Raw genomic sequence first — 17,046 nt, forward strand, 5'->3', positions numbered from 1 at the left:
GTATGCCGATGAGTTCGTCACGCGGGATCTTCACGTCTTCGCGTAGGAAGCGTTCGACGGCCAGTGCTTTGGGTCGTGCGTATTCGTTTGAGAAGGTGAACTTAAGAGTGTTCTTCCTGTAAGAGTTGGCCATTACAGCTTGTTCGACTGAGAAGCGCGGTGACGAGGAAGTAAACAAAACACTCCGCGCGCGCAGCGGCGTGGACGGCCGAGCGCGGTGCGCACTGCTGCCCTGCCGAACGCAGACTACTGCCAACTGAGCTACCCAAGCACGACTCACGACTCCTCCTCACAGCTTTCATTCCGCCAGTACCTCGTCTCCTACCTTCCAAACTTCGCAGAAGCTCTCCTGCATACCTTGCGTACCTTATCCAGAGGAGACCCAGTAAAATATTGCGGAGACATGGCTTAGCCACAGCCTGGGGAGTGTTTCCAGAATGACATTTTCACTCTGCAGCGGAGTGTGCGCTGATACGAAACTTCCTGGAAGATTAAAACTGGGTGCTGGACCGAGACTCGAACTAGGATCCTTTGCCTTTCGCGGCAACATCCTTTCTTCCAGGTGTGCTGGTTTTGCAAAATATGCAGGAGAACTTATGCGAAGATTGAAAGGTAGGAGACGAGATACTGGAGGAATTAAAGCTGTGAGGACGGTTTGTGAGTCGTGCTTGGGTAGCTCAGTTGGTAGAGTACTTGCCCACGAAAGTCAAAGGTCTCGGGTTCGAGTCTCTGTCCGGCACGCAGTTTTAATCTTCCAGGAGGTTTCATTTTCAGAATAGATCAGTTTATCTCAGTCAATATCGTATTATTTTTCATTGAACCCAGTAACCACAAGATTTAACTGTTGTTGAGTTTCGTCAATTTTTTAAATTCAATAACGGCATTGAATTTTGCACCGGTAACTTCAATCAAAAAGGCAAATGAGTAATAAGTATAGTTTTAACTCACATGTTTGCAACTCTAGCAAATGAATGCCAACCCAAATAATTATCAACAGTAGATCAGAGTGAATATATTCCGACATGCAGTCAGATGATCTTATCCAGAGGTGACCCAGTAAAATAAAAGGTAAAGAAAATGTATATGTACGTTTTCAGGTTCACTGCATAGACAACCAGTGCTAAGGGCCACGGCGTAAGATTATGTGTTCACGTCGAATTAATCTTCTTCTTATCAGTCACATTAATATTGTTACCAACAAAGGCAGAAGGCGTAGAACATTGTATATGTTAAAGACTATCAGATCATACATGCTGTCAAAAGCAAGTCCGGACAAGAAAGCTGCAGGGCACAAAAAGTTCAACTCTCTTTCTTTTTTTCACTAGACGGAAAGTAAGTTAAATTATTTTATTCTTTGCTGGAAGGTTATCGTATAAACGCATTAAGTTCAATCATTATTTCTTTTATTTATTCGACGGAAAGGTTTGAACGGGTAATGTGGTGGGGTTTGAGACTGATGTAAAAACATTCTACCGATTTATCATAGCAGTTGACCGGCGTTGCAGGGTGAAACGTCATTGTGATGCCTCGTGTAAGGAGGAGAAATGCATACCGTCACGTTTACGACATTGATAAAGCTCGGATTGTAGCCTATCGCGATTGCGGTTTATCGCATCGCGATATTGCTGATCGCGTTGGTCGAGATCCAATGACTTTTAGCAGAATGTGGAATCGGTGGGTTCAGGAAGGTAATACGGAACGTCGTGCTGGATCCCAACGGCCTTGTATCACTAGCAGTCGAGATGACAGGTATCTTATCCGCATGGCTGTAACAGATCCCTGAGTCAACAGATGGGGACGACTGCAAGACAACAACCATCTGCACGAACAGTTCGACGACGTTTGCAGCAGCATGGACTATCAGCTCGGAGACCATGGCTGCGGTTACCCTTGACGCTGCATCACAGACAGGAGCGCCTGCGATGGTGTACTCAACGACAGACCTGGGTGCACGAATTGCAAAACGTCATTTTTTCGGGTGAATCCAGGTCCTGTTTACAGCTTCATGATGGTCGCATCCGTGTTTGGCGACATCGCGGTGAACGCACATTGGAAGTGTGTATTCGTCATCGCCCTACTGGCGTATCAAACGGTGTGATGGTATGGGGTGCCATTGGTTACACGTCTCGGTCACCTCTTGTTCGCATTGACGGCACTTTGAACAGTGGACGTTACATTTCAGATGTGGTACGACCCGTGGCTCTACCCTTCATTCGATCCCTGCGAAACCCTACATTTCAGCAGGATAATGTACGACCGCATCATAGCAGTTGACCGGCGTTGCCTGGTGAAACGTCGTTGTGATGCCTCGTGTAAGGAGGAAAAATGCGTACCATCACGTTTCCGACATTGATAAAGCTCGGATTGTAGCCTATCGCGATTGCGGTTTATCGCATGGCGATATTGCTGATCGCGTTGGTCGAGATCCATGTACGGGCCTTTCTGAATACAGAAAATGTTCGAATGCTGCCCTGGCCAGCACATTCTCCAGATCTCTCACCAACTGAAAACGTCTGGTCAATGGTGGCCGAGCAACTGGCTCGTCACAATAAGCCAGCCACTACTCTTGATGAACTGTTGTATCGTGTTTAAGCTGCATGGGCAGCTGTACCTGTACACGCCATCCAAGCTCTGTTTGACTCAATGCCCAGGCGTATCACGGCCGTCATTACGGCTAGAGGTGGTTGTTCTGGGTACTGATTTCGCAGGATCTATGCACCCAAATTGCATGAAAATGTAATCACATGTCAGTTCTAGTATAATATATCTGTCCAATGAATACCCGTTTATGATCTGCATTTCTTCTTGGTGTAGAAATTTAATGGCCAGTAGTGCATGTATGTTACAAATATCCTTCCTAAACCAATCGACCGATTTCAATCAAATTTGGTACACATATCACTTAGTGACTGCAACTCATCGCCGTGCGGGTCATAACCACGTACCTAACAAAGGGGTGGAAGTGTTTGTCAAAAAGCAATGCAAATCACGACGCGCTATTATCCATCCTTTAATCAACCAGTATTTCAGAATATGAGCTGTTAGAGTCTTACAACAAACTTTACAAACAATTTCGAATCGTCGCGATACTTCCTCTATCCGGCGAGCCCCACATAACGATAAAAGAAAAAAATTTAACGCTTACTACAAAAAATGGCTCTGAGCACTATGGGACTCAACTTCTGAGGCCATTAGTCCCCTAGAACTTAGAACTAGTTAAACCTAACTAACCTAAGGACACCACACACATCCATACCCGAGGCAGGATTCGAACCTGCGACCGTAGCGGTCTCGCGGTTCCAGACTGCAGCGCCTAGAACCACACGGCCACTTCGGCCGGCTAACGCTTACTACAGTTTCGCTGTTCGTGCAATAAAACTTCCTAGACAAAGCATAACGTCTTAATTTGTTAGTTCTTCACTACTAACTGTAGCCAACGGCCTTGTCGCAGCGCTAACACCGATTCTCGTCATATCACCGAAGTTAAGCGCCGGCGATCTATTGATCGTCGTCTGGGTCTGTCGAGTGCTGTTGGCAAGGGGTGTGCACTCGGCCCTTGTGTGGCTAATTGAGGAGCTACTTGACTGAGAAGTAGCGCCACCCATCACGAAAACTGTCAACGGCTTGGAAAGCGGTGTGCTGACCAGTTGCCTCTCCGTGTCCGCATCCGCTGACGACTAAGAGCTGAGGATGACTCGGCGGACGGCCGGTACCGTGGGGCCTTCAAAGCCTGTTCGGACGGTGTTTGTTTGTTTTACTGCTAACTGTATTCGCGACGCATTTTGCAGTTCGTATTGACATATACCATTGAATGTACCAGCAAAATTATATCGTTGTACGACACATAGCTCCGGAGATATGACGTCAAATACGGAGACGCCTAAAAACTGTCGTGTCATATATAACGTTTTAATTTATTACTTCTTTACTACTGATTCTATTCACAACATATCTCGAAGGCATACGCGGACAAAGCCACACGTAAAAAGCTCACCCTAAACCCCTGGAATAATTTAAACAAAGTTTGATACACATTAATTACGATCTAGACAGAAATATTACGGGTGTAGGAAGCACCAGCCTCTTGCTGGGTTGAGAGTTAGAACGTTGACAGAGAGGCTGGGGAGATAGCTGTGGGGAACGAGAAGATGGATACAAATAGGGTGGGGGAGGACGAGATGGACAGAGAGGGGGGAAGAGGAAGAGACGGGCAGAGAAGGAAAGAGGAAGAAGTAGACAGAGAAAGGGAGAAGCAGATAGAGACACAGGGAAGGGGGAAACGAATGGAGAGAGAGGGAGCAGCAAATGGATAGAGAAAGATAAGAGGAGGAGATGGACAGAGAGTGGTGAGAGAATGAGATGAACAGAGAAATAAAACAGAAGGCGGTAGACAGAGAGAGGTGAAGGAGGAAATGGACAGAGACATGCTGAAGAAGGAGACGTAAAAGAAGACTGGAATAAATATATACTCTGGCAATGCTGGGTACTCAGCTATCTTCTGACTGGTTTGATGCTTCTCGCCACGAATTCCTCTCCTGTGCCAACCTCTTCATCTCACAATGGTACTTGCAACCTATCTCCTAGGTATGCGTTATGTATTCCAATCTCTCTCTTCCCCTGTAGTTTTTACCTCTACAGGTGCCCTCAGTACCATGGATTTCTTAACCATGATTTCTTAACAGATGTCTTACCATCCTGTCCCAACTTCTTCAGTATTTTCCATACATTCCTTTCCTCGTCGATTCTCCGGAGAATCTCCTCATTCCTCTTTTTACCTAATTTTCAACATTTTTCTGTAGCACCACATCTCAAATGCTTCAATTCTCTTCTGTTCTGGCTTTCCCACAATCCACGTTTCACTAACACACATGACCTACACGAATATCCTCAGGAATTTCTTCCTCAAATCAAGACGAATGTTTGATACTACGAATGTTTGATACTAGTATACGTCTCTTTGTTAGGAATGCCATTTTCGCCAGTGTCAGTCTGCTCTTTATGTCCATCTTGCTCATTCCGTCACGCGCTATTTTGCTGGCTAGGTAGCAGAATTCCTGAACTGCATCTACTTCGTGATCACCAATCTTAATGTTAAGCTTCTCGCTGTTCTCATTTCCGCTACTTCACATTACTTTCGTCTTTCCTCGATTTTCTCTCAGACCATATTCTGTACTCATTAGACTGTCCATTCCATTCAGCAGATCATGTAACACTTTCTCTCTTTCACTGAGGATAGCAGCGAATCTTATCACTGATATACTTTTCCCTTGAATTTTAATTCCACTTGTTAACCTTACTTTTATTTTCGTCAATGTATATATTGAAAACTAAGGGCGAAAGATTACATCCCTGTCTTACATCCTTTCTAAGCCGAGCACTTCGTTCTTGTTCTCCTGCTCGTATTGTTCCCTCTTGGCTCGTCATCTAACACATCCTGAATTTTCTTTCCCATTCTTCTGTATATTATACTTGTAAGCAAATTAGATGCATTCGCTGCTAAGCTGATTGTGAGGTAATTCTGGCAGTTATAGGCTCTTATATCTTCAGATTTGTGTGAATAATGTTTCTCCGAAAGTCAGATGGTATATCACCAGGTTCATATTTTCTACATACCAACGTGAATATTCGCTTTGTTGCCACTTCTCCCAATGATTTTAGAATTTCTGATCGAAAGTTATCTACCCCTTTATGCCTTACACGATTTTAAATCGTCCAAACCTCCTTACTTATGATTCCAATATTAGATTCCCTATATCTTCTATATCGACTCCTGTTTCTTCGTCTATTAGTTTATCAGATAAGTATTCCCCTTCATAGAGGCCTTCAATGTACTCTTGCCACCTATCCGCACTCTCCTCTGCAATTGACTGTGGGATTCCCGTTGTACTCTTACTGTCACCACCCCTACTTTTAATTTCACTGAAAGTTGTTTTGACTTTTCTATACGTTCAATCAGTTCTTCCGACAATCATTTCTTTTTCAATTTCTTCACATTTTTTATGTAGCCATTCGTCTTAGATTCACTGCACTTTCTGTTTATTTCATTCCTAAGTGACTTATATTTCTGTATTCCAGAATTTTCCTGAACATTTTTGTACTTCGTTCTTTCGTCAATCAACTGAAGTATTTCTTCTTTTACCCATGATTTCTTCGCGGTTAGCTTCTTTGTATCTACGTTTTTCTTTCCAAATTCCGTCGTTGCGCTTTTAGACATGTCCATTTCTCTTGAACTGAAATACCTACTGAACTATTCCTTATCGCACTATCTATGGCCTCAGAGAACTTCAAGAATATCTCTTCATTCATTAATACTTCTGTATCCCACTTCGCTGCACACTGATTCCTCCTGACTAGTCTACCGCGTGAGGTGGCGCAGTGGCTAGCACACTGGACTCGTATTCGGGAGGATCACGGTCCAATCCCGTGTCCGGCCATCCTGATTTAGGTTTTCCGTGATTTCCTTAAATCGCTTCAGGCAAAAATCCGGGATGGTTCCATTGAAAGGGCACGGCGGACTTCCTTCCCCGTCCTTCCCTAATCCTATGAGACCGATGACCTCACTGTCTGGTCGCCTCCAAAACAAGAACCCAATCCAACAATGATTAGTTTATTAATTTCAGCCTACTGTTCATCATTACTAAATTGTGATCCGAGTCTGTATCTGGCCCTGGTTACACATTACAATCCAGTCTCTGATTTGGTAATCTCTACTGGAATATGACGTAATTTAACTGAAATCTTGCCGTATCTCCCGGCCTTTTCCAAGTATACCTCCTCTTCTTGCAGTTCTCGCACAGAGCATTCGTTATTACTGGCTGAATTTTATTGCAGAACTCAATTAGCCATGCTCCTCTTCCATTCCTTTTTCTAAGCCCTTACAGCCGCAATCACATCCCCCATGACTCTTAGATTTTCATCTTCCTTTGCATACTGAATTACCCTTTCAATATCCTCATATACTTGTTCTATCCCTTCATCTTCAGCTTGCGACGTCTGCATGTCTATCTGAACTATCATTTCTGGTATTCGTTTGCTGTCGATTCTGATGAGAACAACCGTATCACTGATCTGTTTACAGCAACTCACTCTCTGCCCTACCTTCCTAGTTACAACGAATCTTACTCCCTTTATGCCGTTTTCTGCTACAATTGAAATTACACTACACTCATCTGACCAGAAGTCCTTGTCTTCTTTCCATTTCACTTCACTGACCCTCATTGTTTCTAGAATGAGGCTTAGCATTTCCCTTTTCAGATTTTGTAGCTTCCTTACTACGTTCAAATTTCTGACATTGTACGCCTTGACTCGTTGGTTTTCGTTGATTATTCAATTTTTTTCTCATGATCAGCTCGCCCTTGGGAGCCCCTCCTGGAGACGTGGATGGGGGTTTATTTCGGTATATTTTTCCAGTGGAGAGATCATCATGACATTTTTCAGTTACAGGCCATATGTACTGTTGGTTCAAATGGCTCTGAGCACTATGGGACTTAACTTCTGAGGCCATCAGTGCCCTAGAACATAGAACTATTTAAACCTAACTAACCTAAGGACATCACACACGTCCATTCCCGAGGTAGGATTCGAACCTGCGATCGTAGCAGTCACGCGGTTCCAGACTGTAGCGCCTAGAACCGCTCGGCCACCCAGGCCAGCTGTACTGTTGATAGACATTATGTGACTTTAATGCAGTGGTTTCCACTGCCTTCTGCACCCTCATGGCGTTGATTATCGCTGATTATTCCACTTTTAGAGACAGTTTCCTATCCCAAGGGGGAGAGAGTATACTTAATTCTGTCCGCTCCTCCGCCCCCTTTGATCAGGCCGTTAGCAGAATGTTGGTGACTTCTTGTTCCGGAAGTCTTCGGCCGCCACTGCCGATGAATTTTGTTCAAAATTTAAACGATGGCGGGGTTCGAACCAGGTACCGAGAACTTTTGATTACCAACCAACAAGGCAAACCCCTAGACCACGGGTTGTATAAAGTAAGAATAAAGGCAATGTCGCAAATATTACTCTGTACCAATTTATTTTTCTTGCATCCTCAGGGGGAACTGTTAGACGATGTCACCCTCTCGGCTGAGATGAGTCTCCGCACATTAATTGCACCTTACAGTTTCCGGAAACCGGATATCCGCTTGTGTCAATGATGTACAAAAATTCTCAACGTCCTGCTCAGAGCTTCCACTTGTAGACCATCGCTTCTATGGCAAATCTGCGCCTCTTATATCATCCCCCATCACTACTGCCAATATTGTTCCACGTTAAGGGTGAAAACTAAATGGTTTACCTCAACTCCCTCAACTCTATGGCGTCCGTCGCACCACCTTCAATTGATGTAGACACTATTTGTTCCTTTATTAGCAAATTATATTTTACATCTCAGAAAAATATTTTCTGCCATCTAGACGATTTGGAAAACCCATATTTTGATTTCAAATTGAGATTGAAATTTGGGTTATTGCTTCGGAGCACAGAGCGCAGTTTGAAAATGTTGATTTCATTTTAGCACAGTTCACAAAAACAATCGATTAACCCTGCTTCAGACAGATTTAGTGCAATGGAGAATGATAACTTACGGAGAACATCTTGCTGAGGTATCCATTTGCTGACCATCACATTGGCTGACTGCCCCGGCAAGGACTCGTTTTCCCACTTCCAGAGGACCCTCTGCGGCAGCTCCTGGAAGGCATCAACGAAGGCCTGGACCTTCTCCCGGGGCAGAGAGCTGCTCTTGGCGAGGGAGCCGAGGCTGAAGTAGACCGCCCCGTGCTCAGCGCCGTCCAGGAATTCCTGGATGTCCTGCAATCGTCAGAGCACGTCAGTACCTGCAGGAGACGCCAGTCAACGAACAGATTCTGTCTTTCTAAAGTAGCGAAAGCAGTCGAAAGGTCCTTAAAGAACGATTAAAATTTGCTGAATTCGTGGTCAGTAAAAGCGAAAAACATCTTATGAATGACTTTTCAGTTTTCAGATCGCATACAGGAGGTGGTTTACCTAGTTGAGTGTGGGACGGAATTTCTGTGCAGCGCTTCAAAGTAGTCCGATTTTGCATGTTTTTAATTCCTGGTTGTTTCACACTGACGACGCCTCTAGACCAGTGGTAGTCAATCGTTTTGCTCAAGTGCCAATACTGACATTGTAGGACGGCAACTCGGCCCCTATATTAACCGATCTTGTTAATTTGTAACCTACATAAACTGATATATGATGAGCTACAACAGACTGCTTATAAGAAGGGCGCGAAAAGTTGGCTGTCGGTCCCAAACCACTGATTGTTAAAAGGCGGAACACCTTGTCTATTGTTCTGTGTTTCAGTGTGCTACCAGCCTCAGCGACCCCAAAGTTTTGACATTATACTTGCCGACGAAGTGTTGCCTGAGTGACTGTTTGGTTAAGAACAGTAATTTTACTTATTTTTAAATGCTGTATGCAACATGTGACACCATCACAGATGTCTGTTAAATGTTTTGAATGTCATTTTTCTTCTACTCATTGCGTTATGCTGCAATAGCCTTAATTTAACTGCATATTCGTTGCTACAAATATGAAGCGCAGCTGAAGATGACCGTCTCTGTAATGCACATTCACGAATCCATGTTACCTCGCCGGCCGCGGTGGTCTCGCGGTTATAGGCGCTCAGTCCGGAACTGCGCGACTGCTACGGTCGCAGGTTCGAATCCTGCCTCGGGCATGGATGTGTGTGATGTCCTTAGGTTAGTTAGGTTTAATTAGTTCTAAGTTCTAGGGGACTGATGACCTAAGATGTTAAGTCCCATAGTGCTCAGAACCATTTGAACCATTTGAACCATGTTACCTCCATCTGATATTTATACCATGGCAGCTGATCGTTACGAGCCAATCACGTCCGTGAGCTGTCAGTACAGTAAGACAAGCAACAAAATATTCCAATTCACACATACTGTAACCTCCAGCGGGACCACTACTTACGCCGCTGCTCCTGAGTTAGCGACCACCTGTCCTTAGATCACAACCAAATTGGTCAACGTCAACTAAAATTAAGCACATCTTAAAATATTACTGTCTCTGTATTTTTGTCTGTTACTGAATCGGAAATCTACCGTCTTTACCCTAGAAATAGCAACGCATTTTCTTTAACGCGAATTACCAAGCATAGTTACTTCATGCACACTATAAAAAAGTTGAAAAAATCCGTTAATTGTTGTTGCCTTAGGTTAAAAACATGTTTTTTGAAGTGATACTGATGGCTAAGTAGGGTTCATGACCTGAAAATATATTTTAGCACACTCTGAGCAGTATCAACATACTTCCAGTAAATGGAAATGTCGTGTGGCTAGGGCCTCCCGTCGGGTAGACCGTTCGCCTGGTGCAGGTCTTTCGATTTGACGCCACTTCGGCGACCTGCGCGTCGATGGGGATGAAATGATGATGATTAGGACAACACAACACCCAGTCCCTGAGCGGAGAAAATTTCCGACCCAGCCGGGAATCGAACCCGGGCCCTTAGGATTGACAGTCTGTCACGCTGACCACTCAGCTACCGGGGCGGACCAGTAATTTGTATTATTGACATGCGGGGAGGGGATGGTACCCTACGCCCACCTTAAAATAATTAAAAATGCAAAATTCAGTCATTTTTTACTCAAAAAATACATGTTGATGTGTGAGTAACGACCTGAACCTGAGAATGTTGAATATGGCAGTGACTGGGAAACCTGACAACCACTACTAAGACTAAAATTTTATCATTAAATTTAATTGAAAAATTTAAGAAATTTATGAAATTTGGAAGAAGAAATTATTAGAAACAATAAACATTTTTTTTCTAAGCTTTAAAATGTGAAGTAACTGACTAGACTACAATATATTCGAAAGGTGGTTTCAAAGTACCCCCACTCCCCTACCCTCCTTGGTACTGCGAGGAATAAACATTTCTTAACGTTAGTAGTTGAATTCGGCTGCTGGTTGCTAGATCATATTATTACACAAGGTACGTCGGAAAAGATCGGGGAATGATCTCAGACAGTAAAAGAAACAATAATTACGAACAAAATATCGTTACTGGCCATCACAGTGATCACCGTTACACAGGAGAAACTTCTGTCACCGGCTGTAAAGTTGTTGGAAATTGTCAGGAAACGCTTCTTCCGAAATCTTTCGAGGCACACGTAGTCATGCGTTCTTGGATATCCACCACGTCTGCGTTCTCAGCGGTCTCAGTCGGCCCAAGTTAACTGGTCTTTAGTACCCTAATTATTCTCCAAGTATGGCGCCGGAAACCACCTTTTTGTTCCTCCTCCTTAAATTACCTCTGAAAGGCTTACGCTTCGCAGACATAGCTCGTCGCCACGCTGCTCCGAGCGACTCCAAAAGAAGCATTTGCTGACGCTTGCCAAGAACTTTACAACCCTTGTCGGAAGTGTGTTCTAGTTAACAGTGATTACTTCGAAGGCTAGAAAACGTATTCTGTTTGTAACTATTGTTTCTTTATTTTCTGAGACCATTCAACGAATTTTTCAGACGCATGTTGTACAATACGGTTGAGAGTCGGGGGCCTCTGGAATAATTGAGTCGGGCCGCAGTTTGACGACCACTACTCTGAACTATCAGACCATTTATACGAAAATTAGCGAAGCGTAATTGTTTATACAGACTGCTAGTTAAAAATTACAGTACTTGCGAACAAATCTCACTTAGTGGACAACGCTGATTGTAATCTCATTTCATCTTGTAAAGTTTTGGAAAGGCGTAGTAACGCTTGCAAGATAGGCCCTGCGCACATCAGCTTGTCTCCTGATAACTAATGCTCACCGGTCCTTGCTTAGCTAAGAAAGTTGGGGTGACGTAAGTAGAGCGAGTTTTTTCGCTTTGCTGTAGTCATTATCTTATATTTATCCACGTTTAAAAAGAGATACCTTTTATCACATCAACTGGAAATTTTATCCATGTCTTTGTGAAATTCGTTAGAACTGTCCAGCGGCGATATTTTTCTGTAAAAGCGGCATCGCCGGCTAACAATCTTACAGCACTGCTGATCGTGCCTGGTAAATCGTGTATGTATACTGAGAATGTGAGCTGTGCTCTTATACTTACTTGGTCGAATGTTTAATTTCTGTGGAACAATCGCCGTACATACTCCGTGTGTTCTGTTAATCAAATATTTTTCGAGTCAGTCACGTATCTGCGGAAATATGCCACGTGATCAACTGGATGAGTGCTGATGAGCAATGGTGTTCAGAGTAAATTCTTGTAGCACAAGCTGTATTACACGCTTTTTTTCCTGTAAATACTTTATCAATTTAAGGCTGTTAGTAAATTCTATACAGCTTTACAAACCTCGGCATTACTGTTTGAACACTAAGAACATTCTGTATTTTTGTTTCTCGGAATGTTACAAACCATTATATTACAAACAATGTATCATTTCTTCTCGTATGTGTGAGGATAGAGTCATGGTCTCGATTGAAAGATCAATTTTCCTGTTACCAATAAAAATTGATTTTGTTTCCACTTGGCGTTTCAGAGAGCTAAACCATCACTAACAGGTGGATTTATATGGGTAAGCACATGTGCATACAGCTTAAGGATACTTGCGGTCATCTTTGTTAACTTATGTGATTCATCTTTGCTCACTTCAGTGGTTAATAGGTGTATGTTATGTGTATGTGATGTAACACGCCAGAAAGAGGGCCAGATACCATTGGAGACAACGCCAAAGATTACCCAAAGTCGTAAATACTCATCTACAGGTACATACATATTCTTTAACCCATGATGTGGAGCAAGGAGGAGGATTTGCGTTATATTGTATTGTATTGCACTGGGGACCTAAAACGTCGGAGAGGCTTCGTCCCCGACGTAGCCCTCAGTCGTACACAACCCCACAACAGGCTACAGCAGTCCACTCACCCCACCGCCGCCCCACACCGAAACCAGGGTTATTGTGCGGTTCGCATCCCCCCCCCCACCCCCCACCCCCCCCCCCCCCCCCGAGGCAGATGGAAAACCGCCTTAAAAAACATCCACAGACTGGCCGGCACACCAGACATCGACACTAAGCCGCCGGGCGGATTCGTACCGGGGACCAGGACGCCTTCCCACCCGGAAATCGGTGCGTTTGACTGCACGGCTAGCCGGGCGGACAAGGCAGATTATACTTTGCACCACTGCTAGCCATTCCCCTTTCTGTTCCACTCGAAAATGGTTCAGGGAAAACTGCTATCTATATGCGTCTGTAAGTGCTCGAATTTTTCCTGCCTTGTCTTCGTGGTCCTTGCGGGAGATGTATGTTGATGGCAGTAGAATAGTTCCGCAATGAGCCACAATTGCCGATTCTCTGAACTTTCTCAATAGCTTCTCGCGAAAAGAAAGTCATAATCCCGGGGATTCTCATTTGAATTCACGAAACATCTCCGTAATATTTGCGTATTGTCCGACCCCGCCTGTTACTTAGTGCTTCAATGTCTTCCTTTAATCCGACCTCGTGGGGATCTCAGACACTCGTGCAGTACTCAAGAAAGGGTTGCACTTGTGCCCTACGCGCGATCTCCTCTACGATATGGCTGGTTCAAATATCTCTGAGCACTGTGGGACTTAACTGCTGAGGTCATCAGTCCCCTAGACTTTAAACTACTTAAATCTAACTAACCTAAGGACATCACACACATCCATGCCCGAGGCAGGATTCGAACCTGCGACCGTAGCGGTCGCGCGGTTCCAGACTGTAGCGCCTAGAACCGCTCGGCCACTCAGGCCGGCTCCTCTACAATAGACGAGCTATACTTCTCTCAAATTCACTCAATACAGCCAAGTCGAAGATTCAGCTACCTTACTACCGACCATACGTGTCCATTACATTTCATATCGCTTTGCAACGTTACGCCTAGATATTTAATCGACGTGGAAGCGACTAGCAGCGCACCACTAACACTGTATTCGAAAATTACGGGATCGTTTTGCCTGCTCATCATCATCAACGTACATATTTTATATTTAAAGCAACCTGCCAGTGCTTATGGCAAACATATTTTTCAAAAATAATCATCCAATATCCTCATACAGTCGTTCAACGACGACACTTGTCTGTACATTACCGCATCATTAGCAAACAATCGCAGATTGGTGCTCACCCTGCCCATCAGATCATGTAATATTAATTGACGTAAATCCACTTGACGAAGGAGGTTTCAATCTCCGAAAAGCATAGTTGAAATAAATTGAAACTGACAACAGTTAACATGTAATTTCAACCGATATCAAATTTGTTCCCATTCCAAAATTACATCCTGTCTGCTATCGCAGCAATACGGATCTTATACAGGGTGAAAAGTATTTAAACCGACAAACTCTGGGAGGGTGAAGCGAACTCAAAACAAATATTTTTCCCTAATGTCAATTTTTTCCTATGTGGATTATTTAAACCGTTGGAGGCCATATTACGAACTTCAGTTGTTAGAGGGCGTATTAAGCTCTTCTGTTGTAGGCAACTGCTGTCCACCAGTGTAGCAGTGCATTGTCTCTGTTTACTAATGGAGCGATACACCTGGAGTGAGTACACTGATATGGTTGGTACGTGCTACGTAGCGCACCACAACGGACGAGCTGCACAGCGGGTTTATCAACAACAATATCCTAATCGTCGTATCCCGCATCATACGGCCTTTGCTGCTGTGTACCAAAGCCTGCGTGAGACCGGGTCATTTAGCAGATTACCTGGGCAGGGACGCCGTCGCACGGTAGGAACGCTGAAATTTGAGGAAGCGGACTTGCAGCATGTGGAGCGGGATCCTTCAATCAGCACTCGTGCCATTGCACGTAACATGGGGACGAATCAGACAAATGTAAGAACAGTCTTTCGAGAGCTATTGTTACGTCCATTTCATTTCCAGCGTGTCCACAACCTGGAACCAGTTGATCATCCATCCAGAGCACAGTTTTCGCAGTGGTACCTGGAACAGTGTGAATGGCATCCCACATTTCCATCCTCTGTGTTGTTTGCCGATGAAGCAACGTTCGGGCATAATGTCTTCAACATGCACAATTCGAATGTTTGGAGTGAGGATAACCCACATGTCACAATTACTAGCGTTCAAGCGCTCATCAAGTGCGGTTCTTCAAAAATGCTTCAAATGGCTCTGAGCACTATGGGACTTAACATCTGTGGTCATCAGTCCCCTAGAACTTAGAACTACTTAAACCTAACTAACCTAAGGACATGACACATATCCATGCCCGACGCAGGATTCGAACCTGCGACCGTAGCAGTCCCGCGGTTCCGGACTGAGTGCCTAGAACCGCTAGAATACCACGGCCGGCCTGCGGTTCTTCTTTGTTTACGTGTCAATGGAGGCATTTTCGAAAATCTACTGTAATTCAAATTGGGTTGTGTTAATGTGTTGTCTCTTGGTCATAAAAAAATCGGAAAGTGTTTGTTGGTTTAATTAATATGCCGCCAGAGAAATCTTCCTCTACCGGTTTAAATACTCCTCATAGGAAAAAATGACATTAGGGAAAAATATTTGTTTTGATGTCCCCTACAATCTCCCAGAGTTTGTCGGTTTAAATACTTTTCACCCTGCATGCTGCACTCACCTTGGGTAGAGGTTCGACGTCTGTTTTCACGTGGATGCCAGGGATCTCGATGATGTTTGGCAGGTGCGGGCGTGGATACTCCAGACAGAAGTGGTTGTTGACGATGAGGAGGCTGTAGTTGCGCTCCGTCTCGTACACTGACGGAGGGTCCGGCCCAAACACATCCCTCATGATGGCCTCCTGGCCGGCCATCAAATCGTAGAACCACACGTAGTGGATCCAGAGGTAGAAGAACGCGTTGTACGCGCGCTCCCAGAAACTCATGTGGTGGGAGTAGCCGATCCAGACGTCCGGCATGTACGCGGGGTTCATCGGGTTTCCCATAGCGTAGTAGATGGGGGCGAATGGCGTCAGCGTGATGACGCCTACCATGGGAGGCGATCCAACCTTGTGGATCAGCCCGTAGAAAGCATGGTACGGAAACCACTCCATGACTACGAGATCAAAACTGTGGTTCCTCCTGAAAGAAATAGAACAAATTTGGGCAACTATATCGTAAGACACGAAACAAATTGTCAACGCTTTCTACAATGCTTCACTACCTTAGAACAATTTTGCAATATTTAAACTGTCTTCCCCTCCTACCAGTGAGCCTGACACTAAAATTGAGGACAAATGTTACAAGCTCTCTGTTGTTTAAGGAGCAATGAACGATTAAGAAATTATAATAATTATGATTCTGCGCTTACGAAACAAATATTGAACGTTATAAACAGTAACTACAGTATCACGAGCCGGTGAGATGATTCAAAGTAATGATAAAGATGGTCATATGTCGAGGACTTGCATCACACGTTTGGATATCTTGGATGAATGGACGAGAGCAGTTGAATACTTCTAATGCCATTGGGTGTAGCAACAATGGAGTCTGTGTTTATTATGAATTAAAAATGATTTTGATTGACCGAATCTCTCGGGTTATCAGCCGAGTCGGGGCGTCGTAATGTAACGTTTCGACGAGTTTCCTACTAGTCACCTTCAGACTTCGCTTGACGAATAGGAAACTCGTCGAAATGTTACGACAAGACGATGTTATGATTCGGCTGGTACTCAGAGAAAATTTAATCAATGAAATTAACCGAAAACTCTCCATTCTCATAAAGGATTTTGATGATAAGACGATTATATAATTTAGATATGGGTCATAAGCAAACTTTAATTAATGATATGGAGGGGAGAGGACCCCTGATTTCTAGTTGTAAAGGAATTGTACATTCTAGCTGGTAGGATGAATATATGCAGTCTGTTTTAGGAGACAGTTAAATTTGATTTGGGTAAAACGTCTAAAATTTTTGTTCTTGGTAGGATGTGTTGGTACAGTTGCTTTCAGTTGTGTTGGACAACGATAAGCGAATGCGAAGTTTGAAGTACATATTGATAAAAGTTAGGCAATATATCAGTATTAGAGATAGGTGTATGTTTTCAAAGAAATAGAAAATTGTGCACAGTGCCGATCGAGGTGTGTCTGATGAACTT

At 44.0% G+C, this 17,046-nt stretch overlaps 1 protein-coding gene across 1 annotated transcript in view; it reads right to left on the minus strand.

The window, feature by feature from the left end:
• LOC124776001 (UDP-glucosyltransferase 2-like) overlaps positions 1-17,046 on the minus strand; it is a 92,086-nt gene that overhangs the window by 30,433 nt on the left and 44,607 nt on the right. Inside the window, exons 4-5 of the mRNA XM_047250843.1 lie at positions 15,571-16,030; positions 8,577-8,799 (exon numbers count right to left, since the gene is read on the minus strand). Of these exons, the coding sequence (XP_047106799.1) occupies positions 8,577-8,799; positions 15,571-16,030 (683 nt within the window). The remainder of the gene's footprint in view (positions 1-8,576; positions 8,800-15,570; positions 16,031-17,046) is intronic.

The sequence above is a fragment of the Schistocerca piceifrons genome, chromosome 2 (genome assembly GCF_021461385.2).
Source record: "Schistocerca piceifrons isolate TAMUIC-IGC-003096 chromosome 2, iqSchPice1.1, whole genome shotgun sequence".
Taxonomy (NCBI): Eukaryota; Metazoa; Arthropoda; class Insecta; order Orthoptera; family Acrididae; genus Schistocerca; species Schistocerca piceifrons.